We start from the raw sequence: 12,433 nt of genomic DNA, 5'->3' as shown, positions 1-12,433 counted from the left end.
AGCAGCAGGAAAGATGAGATTTGTATCATTTGGAAGGTCTCTATCCAATAATAGAGGTATTAGTGTTTGCTTTTGCTTTTGCTTTTTTTTCTCCCCCTTCCCAAAAGAAAACAAAGTTTTACAGTCGCAGGCTCAGCAAGGCAACTCAGAGACATGCTGTCCTATAGGCATCCCAGCACTAAACTGCAGCCACCCAAGTTATTGTTTGAATTATTTTCCACTACTTTGCTCCTAAGTATCTCTGCATAGTTCAAGGACCTGTTGGTTTTGGTGTTTTTTTTCCCCAGACAGTATGCAATGAAAGAATTATTCAGCCATAGGATGTGATGAAGAAATGAAATGTTGGCAGCATTCAAAGCCTTGGTGTTGATTGATGTTAAGATCACAACCAATCCAATTGAAAGAGGCATGAGAGCTGCTTGTATGGCTACAGGTACCTTAAGAACAGAGAATGATGATCCTGATCCTGCTTTTGTTCTCTCTCTATCTTCCCTGCAAACCAGCACTGAATTTCAGGCTCCTTGGATGCTTAAAAAAATATCTGGGGAGTTGTCTGTTGGTTTTGAGCACTTCTAGGCTTTTGTTTTGTTCTGGTTTTTTTAAAGTTCACAAATTGCATCTAACTCTAGAGAGTTAAAATATTAGCAACCTGCTAGCCAGGGGATAAATGAAAAGTGGCTGCTGCACAACAATAAATTAATCAAACTATTCAGTACAAGAGTTTGCCTAACTTATCAAATCACAGAATCAGAATCACCAAGGTTGGAAGAGACCTCAAAGATCATCAAGTCCCACCTGTCACCACAGACCTCATGACTAGACCATGGCACCAAGTGCCACATCCAGTCCCCTCTTGAACACCTCCAGGGATGGGGACTCCACCACCTCCCCAGGCAGCACATTCCAATGGCGAGTGACTCTCTCTGGGAAGAACTTTCTCCTCACCTCCAGCCTAAACTTCCCCTGGTGCAGCTTGAGACTGTGTCCTCTTGTTCTGGTGCTGGTTGCCTGGGAGAAGACACCAACCCCCTCCTGGCTACAACCACCCTTCAAGGAGTTGTAGAGAGCAATGTGGCCACCCCTGAGCCTCCTCTTTTCCAGGCTAAGCAACCCCAGCTCCCTCAGCCTCTCCTCACAGGGCTGTGCTCAAGGCCTCTCCCCAGCCTTGTTGCCCTTCTCTGGACATCTTCAAGTGTCTCAATGTCCTTCTTAAACTGAGGGGCCCAGAACTGGACACAGGACTCAAGGTGTGGCCTAACCAGTGCTGAGTACAGGGGCACAATGACTTCCCTGTTCCTGCTGGCCACACTATTCCTGATGCAGGCTGTCTCACTTTACTATACACCTCTCTTTAACTCTTCCCCTCTCATCCTGGCAGCCCAAACCCCAAGCAGCACCATCATCACCTTTTTGCCACTGTAATGCCCAGAAAATGGGGAGTTTCCAGGTGCCCCCCCCCCCCAGCTCGACTCTGACTCTATTTGGGGGACTATTTTTTTTTGAAGACCAACTCTAAAAAATATATAAATCCCAAAGCCCTCAAAGCCCTCCTCACCAGCAGCACACCTCAATACAACAGCAGCCTCAACAAGCATTCTGGCCTTGCCCACCCAGCCGAGGGCTGGGATGATTTACTGACCTGCTAAGGTCTTAGGCAAGCCAGGGAATTAAGCAGAAACGTGGTAGTTCTGGGACAGCTTAAACCAGAGTGTAACACACAGGCTCTAGGACAGGTGATGGGGAAGAGAAAGATTGCCAAGCAAAACCGCCACCAGTTTGTTATGAGGTAAAAATTCCTTCCCAGTTCTCAAAATTGGCAGACAGATGAAGCTCAAAGCAAACTGCTGCATAAACCAACATGATTAGTATCCAGCTGAGCCACCAGAAATTCAGACAAGTTGCAATGGCAGAATGGGGAGATGATCATTTAAGATTCTGGCACTTTAAGCCATTCCATGAAAGGAGGGTGTAGGGAAAGAGGACAGAAAACACTCTGGGAACATTCGGTGGGGGAATCACTTCCACTTGGAGTCACCAAGGGCTTAGAGCAACATCCCATAATAAAGGAGCTGTCACACTTCCAAAGAAATTAAATTAATTCAGCAGTATAGGAAAGTCATATGATCATAGAATGGTTTGGGTTGGAAGGAACCTTAAAGATCATCTACTTCCAAGCCAATGCCCGGCCCAGGTTGCTCAGGGCCCTGTCCAGTCTGGCCTTAAACAGCTCCAGGGAAGAGGCATCCACAACCTCCCTGGGTAACCTGTTCCAGGGTCTCACCACCATTACTATAAGAATTTCCTCCTAACATCCAGTCTAAATCTGCCTTTCTCAAGCTTCAATCCATTCCCCATCAGCCCATCACTACAAACCCTTGTAAAAGGTTCATCTCCAGCTTTCCTGTAGCCCCCTTCAGGTACTGAAAGGCTTCTATAAGATCTTCCTACTACAAGGTCCACACCTTGAGTCCTGTGTCCAGTTCTGGGCCCCTCAGTTTAGGAAAGATGTTGAGATGATGGAAGGTGTCCAGAGAAGGGCAACAAAGCTGGGGAGGGGTTTGGAGCACAGCCCTGGGAGGAGAGGCTGAGGGAGCTGGGGTTGCTTAGCCTGGGGAAGAGGAGACTCAGAGGAGACCTCATGACTGTTTACAACTACCTGAAGGGAGGTTGTAACCAGGGGGGGGTTGGTCTCTTCTCCCAGGCAACCAGCACCAGAACAAGTGGACACAGTCTCAAGCTGTGCCAGCAGAGGTTTAGGGTGGATGTTAGGAAGAAGTCCTTTACAGAAAGAGAGATTGGCCATTGGAATGTGCTGCCCAGGGAGGTGATGGAGTCACCATCACTGGAGGTGTTTAGGAAGAGACTGGATGGGGTGCTTGGTGCCATGGTTTAGTTGATTAGATGGTGTTGGGTGACAGGTTGGGCTTGATGATCTCAAAGGTCTTTTCCAACCTGGTTAATTCTATTCTATTCTATTCTATTCTATTCTATTCTATTCTATTCTATTCTATTCTATTCTATTCTATTCTATTCTATTAATGTTTATCAGTTTATAAAGGGTGAGTGCTGAGAGTTTGGAGCCAGGCTCTGCTCAGTGATGCCCAGTGATGGGACAAGGGGCAATGGTGGAAGTTGAGGTAGAGGAAGTTCCATGGAAACATGAGGAAAATTTTTTCACTGTAAGGGTGACAGAGCCCTGGAGCAGGCTGCCCAGGGGGGTTGTGGAGTCTCCTTCTCTGGAGATACTCAAGACCTGCCTGGATGCATTCCTGTGTGACCTGCTCTGGGTGATGCTGCCCTGGCAGGGAGGTTGGACTGGATGATCGAGGTCCCTTCCAGCCCTTAACATTCTGTGACTCTGAAACAGCATTCAGCATGGCAGAGCTGTCAAAGAAACCATGCTCTTCAGGACATCAATGGCCACAGCACAGTATCAGTAATAAGAAAGTAAGGCACTCTGAAGGACTTCAAGAGAAACTGTCCTTTAGAGCTTGCAAAGTCCAACCTGGTCTGGTCTGGTCTAGTCTAGTCTATTCTATTCTATTCTATTCTATTCTATTCTATTCTATTCTATTCTATTCTATTCTGGTCTATTCTGGTCTATTCTCAAACACAACCCATTCAGAAACATGCATGAAACAGAAAGAAGATGAGGGAAACTGGAATTAATGGACCTGCAAGCTGAGTGGTCTGATAGCAGAAACTCACAGATCCCACACTCCTCATGCATGTTCTGACTCTTCTTCTCCATATGGATAATACTTAATACTTCAAGAGCTACTGCCAATTCTTCTACAGGTCTCACATCTGTTTGGTAGTTAAAACAGGTGTCCACGCTGGCAGCTGACATTATTTTCTGGGATTATTTTGGGTCTGTTACATGGAAGTGATTATAAATCACATGAATGGAAGCCTGAACATCATCAAACACAGGGATAAATGTTCCAAAGGGACAAGAAGGCGAACAGTAGAAAAATCTGTAAAGGCAAAACTTTCCCAGACCTCAAACCCCTGAAGCTTTAACTCACATATGGCAGGACATACAACCACACTCACGGTATCACCATGGAAAAATGTATTTACAATGGCTAATTCATGATATCCTAAACATTGCTCTTTCTACCAGTCTGACAACAAGCTGCTCTTACCACGCTGCAGAGCACAGTGTTTACAAAAGTTACTCCCTGCTTCCTACTGGAGTGAATTTAGCACTCATAGATCACACAAACATGAAAACCATCAATTTACCCAGGGCAGAGATGGACCAAATACAAGGGGAGGGAAGAGAAGCAAAGGTCTTTCCACAATCTGTTGCTTACTATGCAATACTAGCACATCAATTGTACGTGTGGCTCAGTTGCCACACACTTCCACCCCCTTTAATCTGCTTTGCTAAGCAAAGAAGGATAGAGAGTCCGCTGACAGTTGTCTCCTACAGATAATCCATTGATGGTTGCCCCCTATACTAAATCCATTGATGGTTGTCTCCTATAGATAATCTATTGTTGCTTGTCTTCTATAGATAATCCATTGATGGTTGTCCCCTATACTAAATGCATTGATGGGTGTCCCCTATACATAATCCATTGATGGGTGTCCCCTATACTAAATCCATTGATGGTTGTCCCCAATACTAATTCCATTGATGGGTGTCCCCTATGCTAAATCCATTGTTGGTTGTCCCCTATGCATAATCCATTGATGGTTGGTCTCTTCTCCCAGGCAACCAGTACCAGAACAAGAGGACACAGTCTCAGGCTGCGTCAGGGGAGGTTTAGGCTGGAGGTTAGGAGGAAGTTTTACACAGAGAGAGTGATTGCCCACTGGAATGGGCTGCCTGAGGAGGTGGTGGGGTCGCCGTCGCTGGTGGAGTTCAGGGCGAGGCTTGACAGGATGCTTGGTTGTATGGTTTAGTTGATTAGGTGGTGTCGGATGATAGGTTGGACATGATGATCTCGAAGGTCTCTTCCAACCTGGTTAATTCTATTCTATTCTATTCTATTCTATTCTATACATAATCCATTGATGGGTGTCCCCTATACATAATCCATTGATGATTGTCTCCTATAATCCACTGATGGTTGCCTCTTCTGATTTAGGTACCTGGAGGCAAACTTCAACCAGATTTAACCAAAAGGTAGAAGCCATTAGACCACCACATCTCTACCAACACTGCCAAACTAGAGATTTGTGAGAAGATCCTACAGCGCTTCTGGTGAGCAGAGGACAAGTTGCAGTGTGTGCTCCAGCTGTTCAGAGTCCAGAGGATGTGCATCAGGAAGAGCACTGCACAAGCCTCTACTCTGGGAAAAGCCTCAGCTGGGATCTGAATGTTGCCACACAAGGAAGAACCCAACCAGAAGACACCCATCTTTAAACAAACAGGTTTGGTTGTTTCTGGAGCTCAAGAAATCGCTTCTTTTCCATGCTCATGACTTTGAAGTGCAGCAGTTCACACAGATCAAAGAGAAAGCTTTTTTGCATGCTTCCCCAAAAAGCCCCTAGGAACATCTTGGCTCTGATTGCACCTCTGAGACCAGAAAAGGGAGCAATTTGCCCATGCAAGGGGAAAGGCAAAGGAGAAAAGAGCTGTTTTGAGGAGGCACAAAAGGCATCCCTGGCATTTCAGCAGAGCAAAATAAAATGTTCTCACATGGAATCACCGCTCTGCAAAGGTCATCACTGTGTCACCATCATTTTTGAGTTATGGCCAAAGAGAGCTAACTCAAGCATAATCAGGAGATGGCAAGTGTGCATGTCTGCTGTACACCACAATACTGCAAAATGAGCAGCACAAATTCTGACAGTTTTTGCACAGAAGTAGCACCTGTGTTCACAACAACTCTCTTAAATACCTGGAGGAGGGCCAAAGAAGTAATCTTTGGGTTTGAATCTCTGCAGCTAACAGAGTAACTAACCCTAGCTAAAAAATGGTCTAAAGCACACAAATAAGAAGTAGAAACCTTCAGTATCCACTGCATGTGGAACAAGAACAGCACAGCACTATTTTATAAAGCCACAGTGAAACTGTGAGTTTCATAAGGCACAGTGATAGTTTGTCATGCCTTCCAAGAGGAACGAGATGCTTTGCATGCACAGAAATCACAGAATCACAGAAACATTCAGGTTGGAAAAGACCCTCAGGATCACCAAGCCCAACCCAGAACCCTGCTCTACAAAGTCCACCCTGAAACCATATCCCCAAGCACCACATCCAAACCACCTTTAAACACATCCAGGGTTGGTGACTCCACCACCTCTCTGGACAGCACATTCCAATGCCTGAGCACTCTTTTGATGAAATTTTTTTCCCTAATGTCCAGTCTACAGCCTGTTATTGCTACAGGAATATAACTAGAACTGAGGAATTTCAGGATCTTAAAGAAGAGACTGAAAACTATCACATTTGGAGCACATTTATTTGCTCTCCCATGTGCAGCACTCTGAACAATCAAGTAATCAGAATTCTGACCTATCAAAAAGACCATTTTATAATTCAAGTAGATAAAGGAGAGGTGGTTGGGAATAGTGCCTGTAAATAAACTATTGCCACCTTGCTAAACTGATGAGGCCCTAAACTGTTGGAACAGCAGCAGTGCTCACATGAAATGTTAATAATAAAGCAGTGAGACACGCTCAGAATTGATAATGAAACCAAGCAGCAAATGGACAATTAAACAAATCACTTCACAGGAGATTTTCCACACTGTTGAACCCACTTTGGATTCCCACACAAAAGCCACAAAGCAGGTAGGACAGTAGCAGCATTCCCTTCCAGCCCCATCCAGCTCATTTGATTGTATTGTCTCTTGGGGACAGACCTAGGATGGGTGGGGAGGAGGTAAGGTTGTGTATCCCCAGCCCCACCACCACCCCCTGCTGCCACATTAGCTGTGGTGGAAGAGATGCTGCAAGGGTTGCACCTCCTGTACCCTCCACATCAAGGTGGGAGATCACAGTCCAGCAAAAGATACAGACAGTGACAGAGAGAAATCAAATATGGTTGAAATGCCTTCTTTAGGGTTCTCCAATACTGGTCCTTCAGAACAGGTAGAAAACGTTAGATAAAGGCAAACCCATTCACACCACAACAGGTATTTATCAGCATTTCCTGCTTGAAATGGGCACTTACAACATGCTTTAATGGACTTCAAGCTAGGTACATCTGCTCAGCCACTGCAAACCTGCCCCTGCTGCAGTATTGCTAGAGTGCCATGCTTCGCTGCAAGGGGTTTGGAAACACCAAATACAGAGCTGGATAAACTCTGAGCATTGTTTATGTCTTGAAATAAGTAATTCAAGGCTGTGTTTTGATTCACGTGCCTCAATGCTAGTAAACAGGAACAAAACAGCCAATGCTGAGGGCAAGTAACTGGAAAAAGCAAAGAGGTAAAGAAATATTACAGAAGGCATTATCAGTTCCCACTTCCATACACATCCTATGTGCCCTCGATTTTATGAGCTGCTGTGTGCGCACCAAGAGTTTAAACATTTAACATAAAAGCTGGAGGAAAGAGGAGCATAAATGCAGCACTGTCACTTACCCTTATATCTCCATTGACAGCTCTGGAAGCGTGATTAAATGCATGTGCAGGATCTTTGTTGTAAACTTTAAGGAAAGATCGGTCTTGAATATTCCTGGAATCAAAAGAATCAGCAGTGATAACAGATGAAAGTACTTTTATTTACTCTGTTGCCCAAAAGTTTCAGGTAACACAAACACAGTCAGCTCTGCAGCCTCTCTAGAAGAGCAACTCAAATGCCATAACTTGGACCCAGACAAACAAACAAAAGCCTACTTTGATTCTTTTTCCCATGGGAAGTATCACTCTTTTGCTCCAGCTCCACACCCATAAAAATTAGATAGGGTAAAGTTTCTTTCAAGCTCTTGCCATAGAGTGAAAACACTTTGAAGACAATAGAGCTGCAGCATTTGCACGGCACTCCAAAGGATTTAGTTAATATTTACATGTTTTATTGTGTGCTCAGCCTACAGGAGCTGTTTTTGCTTCTCCATGAAGCGAGACTATCAAAAGGAAAACGGCCTTTCTAGCTGCACTTATTCTGCAGGCAATTCTAATTATCAGCCTGCTCACAACTAGGCAAGTAAGTAAATAAATAAATGCACAGAAGGGAGAAATTCAGTAGCAGTTAAGTCCTCCCTCTAAACTTTATCTATAACAAAGGGGGGCAGGAATGACAAAACCAATTAAACAAGCAAAAAGGTTTGAGGAAAGGCATCACAGAAATGGCTTGGATGGAAAGCCCTAAGAGAGAGTATTTTTGTTCAATGAGGACCCAACACTTGGTCATGGATTAGTTTTATTTTTCCAACTACTGCATTTAGGAAAGAGGTAGATGACAGGAGTTTTCTGTTTAGTTTCAAAACCTACCTTCCAACAATCTCGGGGCTTAGACACTTTCCCTGAGTTCTGCTGACTTCTTGCTGATGTTTAATCAGCAGCAACGCCTCCAACCTACATCCTCTCAAAGCTGTGACTCCTTTCGTTTCCCAGTAGCGATCTCTAGAGAACTTACTTACACATGTGAGCGAATTCCTTTCCTCCAGGTGCAGCTACAAGCCCAGTGAGCTGATCTTAATCGCTGGGATTATCATTTAAAAATGAAGGAAAGGATTCTTGGGCAGGTCCAATTTCTTTCTTACCATGTCACACTGCAAGCAGTGATCGCTCTGAATGGGCGGCTAGTCAGAACTTGTGCTGCTGTTGGAGATGTCAAGTAGTTATTAAAGAAACCCTGCAGCTTGAGAGACAGATCAGTGCCTTCTGTTTAAGAACTGCAGGGCTGACGAGAAGTTCAGTATTTATGAGTGTTTACTTGTAGAGTGCATAGGAAAATTGCTACCTTGCGGCAAGTTCAAGTTCTTCAATTATTTATGGTAACCCAAACAGTTTTCCATCTTGCAGACATAACCCTTTTGCTTTGAGATGTGCACACTGGGAGGCTCAGTTACCATTTTTTGTGTGCCTCAGCCAAGGAGATACGTCCTTTCTGGTACAGAGCAAGCTCTCTCAATCCTCAGTTCAAGCAGCAGCACATTACTCGTGTTAATAAATGTTATCTGCTGTCCTCCGTGCCTGATGATTAGGAGCTGGTGCCTCAGCTAACACGAGATTGCTTTAAAAGCATTCTCCATGAATATTTCTGGTAGAAACATGACACTTGAAAGTAAAACGTTGCTGTGAGGCAAAGCACCAAAATACGAAGCATTTGATCTCCGAAGTGAATTCTGTTCCACCTCATGTTGCCGTTCTAGGACAAACACGGCTGATAACGGCTATGTATTACTCTGCTTGTGTTATTACAATTCTTTGCATTACTGTAGCTCCCAGATGCCCTTGGCACGTTCAAAGGCCTCATTGATCTGTGTGTGTGTGCTGTATAAACACCCCAGGAATACAACCTCTTCACCAGCTTGCAAGGTGAATAGAAGACACAAAAGCCAACGGGATAGCTGCAGGAAGATAAGGGAACAAAAAGAAACAAGGAGACTATAGTTTCCTCTGCCAGGAGAGCAATAAACAGATCCTGGGACCAGGAGCATGCTCTCAGCAGGCAGTGCAAAGGAGACAGTGGGAAGGAGACCAAGGCAGTGGCTTTTCAGATGTCTGTGGAGGACACCTTCCATGCACTTTAGAGGGCTGTCTGGGAGGAAAGCACTTGTTTGAAAATTGAAGACGTGTAGCTGGCATTGTTCACCAAGTGGAGGCAGATGGCACTTGGTACTGAACAAGAAATGAAAAGTAGCCGTGAAGTGGGCTTGAAGGAACCCTCATAATGAAGACAAATAGTTTGTATTTAATGAGATGGAAAAGACACAGCCAGAGGACAAATGAAAACATCGCATGTGGAACAGTCCCCTTGTCAAACTGGAAGAATGATCTTTGTTGCTTCGTTTGAATGGGTAAGAGAGAACAAGATCACCTGCATCAAGTGCTGAGGAAAGACCATTACAGCAGTTGCTATCAAAATTAGCTGAGTCTTTTTTCACTATATGCTGGGAAAGGAAAGTCTGCATCATAGGAAAATCAGGCAGAAACAATCTGAAAGCACAGAACCACAGAATGTTAGAGGTTAGGAAGGATCTCCAGAGATCATCCAGTCCAACCCCCCTGCCAAAACAGGGTAGTCTGCACAGGAATGATTCCAGGTGGGGTTTGAAAGTCTCCAGAGAAGGAGACTCCACAACCACTCTGCCTGTTCCAGTGCTCTGTCACCCTCACTGTAAAGAAGGTTCTTCTGATGTTGAGGTGAAACCTTCTGTGTTCAAGCTTGTATCCATTGTTCCTTGTCTTCTTACTACCACCACCAAAGAGCCTGGCCCCCTTCACTTGACACCCACCCCTCAGATGTTTATAGACATTGATCAGATCCCCTCATTGATCAGCTCCAGGTCTCTCAATCTCTCTCCACAGGGGAGGTGCTCAAGACCCCTAATCATCCTCATGGCTTACCACTGGACTCTCTCCAGCAGGTCCCTGTCTCTCTTGGACTGGGAAGCCCAAACCTGGACACAGTATTCCAGGTGTGGTCTCATCAGGGCAGAGTAGAGGGGAAGAACCTACCTAGACCTGCTGGACACACTTTTCTTGATACCCAGGATACCACTGGATGTTAGAAGCCTGAACCACTTTAAGAGAAGGATCAAGTTATAGGCTTAAGTAGAAAGGTAGTGCTTTGTCCCTAGTGATTTAGAAAAAGAATAGAGAAAGTAAAGAGAAAGCAGTGTCATGGCCTAATGAAGGAGAACATCAGCTTAGGTTGAAACTAATGGTCCATGAGACTATATTTAAAGAGAAGACCAAGATTTTAGTTTGGGCAGAAGAAGCAGGATTCATGTCATCCAACTACACACATTCATAGGGAAGACTTCAAGAACTAGGATTCCTGGCATGTATAATTTATCAGACAATTTCAGAGGATTAATCACAACCAGCTCAGAATGTGGAAGCAAAATCTCCATTTCTTCAGCTGAATAGAGTAGTAAGTTAATAAAAAGATAAAGAAAGGAGGGGGCGCAGAGGAATATGAGACAGCCTCCAAGAGTTGGCTGAAACACTGTGTTTAAGACAAGGAAGAAAGAAAACTAAAGGGAGACATGGCAAGGAAAGGAGGGGAAAATGATAATTCATCTGTTCTCTGAAGGGAGACACTGGCAAGACCTTGTGAAACGTTAGAAGTTGTATTGGAAATTATTCAAAGGTGGGGAAAATGCAGCTGGTAGAGCATGCTTTGGACTCCATTAAGCTGGGATTGCTGAGGTTTCCTTAGTGAGGAGGGTAGCAGAACTGAAGGAGGGAGGAAGTCAGCTGGGCCATGGGATTTCCTCCAGAAATGCTCTACAATACAGGCATAGGAGCAGAGGAAGGGATTGAGCCAGGCCTGAGGTTGGCAGAGTGACGCCTGCAATGGGAGCAAGGGGGAAAAAAGGTGGAGTGGTATTAAGATAATCAACAACCACATTCTCAGAGGCAGGGAGGAGATGAAATCATAAAGTGTTAATCTGAAACTGAAGGGAAGATGCAAGGATAAAGTGAGAGAGGATGAGCCGATGGGCTGGATGATGCTGGCAATAATGCACTTGGCAACGGAGACACAGCAACCCCGATCCTGATTTCATCAGTTGGTTCAGTCTTGTGAACAGACTGATGGAGAAGAAGCTTGAGTACATGATGATGCAAAACCCAAAAAATAACAATCAGATGGGTCTTAACATCAGGCATTACAGTGGCCAGACGGGGGTGTGGGAGTCTGCAAAGGAAGATAAAAAGCCAGAAAGCAAAATCCAAGAGTCTGGCTAATGACAAGGAGTGGATAGACAGTCTGAGGTGAGCAAGCCAGAGGTGAGAAAATGGAGAATGGTGCTGTTCAAAGATAAGAGGAGGAATGGGGCACTTGGAAGTGGCAAGGTTAGAAAAGCTCCTACTTACTCTTTCAACTACAGCATTACATGGAGAAGCGTTTAAGCCACAGGATCTCCAGAAGGCAACAGTGGGCAGTATACTTTTCTGACTTCCACATGGCACTAGTGGCAGACTGGTGTAGAAAAAACACCTTATGCTTTCTCCTTCATCTTCTTATGCTCCCCTGTCTGTTCTTTTTATCACATAACTTATCAAACAGATGGCACTGAGTTTCACTGTGCTTTTTTGCAGTTTTTGCAGTGTAACATCTGAGGTGTGCCTGAGCTTTGTTGCTGAACCATTTGGGACTGTCTAGGGCCCTTGAGAACTTGTTGCTTCTGCTTAAAGAGCACAGACATCAGGACTGAAGCTGCACTTCCACAAAATAAAGGATGGAAAGGTGCACCCAGATGTTGGTCAGATCATTTATTGACCAAGCTCTGGATCATTGAAGGGAAGTGACTGCATTAGTTGCTGCATGCTGACATGCAATAGGAAGGTGGTGGGGC

General features: G+C 44.7%; 1 protein-coding gene across 3 annotated transcripts in view; it reads right to left on the bottom strand.

Moving 5' to 3' along the window:
• The window catches only part of KIAA1217 (KIAA1217 ortholog), a 295,044-nt gene that overhangs the window by 81,361 nt on the left and 201,250 nt on the right, over positions 1-12,433 (bottom strand). For all 3 annotated transcript variants that reach the window (XM_054171453.1, XM_009909065.2, XM_054171454.1), the window contains exon 5: positions 7,545-7,638. In XM_054171453.1, coding sequence (XP_054027428.1) covers positions 7,545-7,638 — 94 coding nt within the window. The remainder of the gene's footprint in view (positions 1-7,544; positions 7,639-12,433) is intronic.

This window comes from Dryobates pubescens, chromosome 21 (assembly GCF_014839835.1).
Source record: "Dryobates pubescens isolate bDryPub1 chromosome 21, bDryPub1.pri, whole genome shotgun sequence".
NCBI lineage: Eukaryota > Metazoa > Chordata > Aves > Piciformes > Picidae > Dryobates > Dryobates pubescens.
Note: the sequence above shows the minus strand (reverse complement) of the source record. Positions and strands in the feature narration are given on the sequence as shown.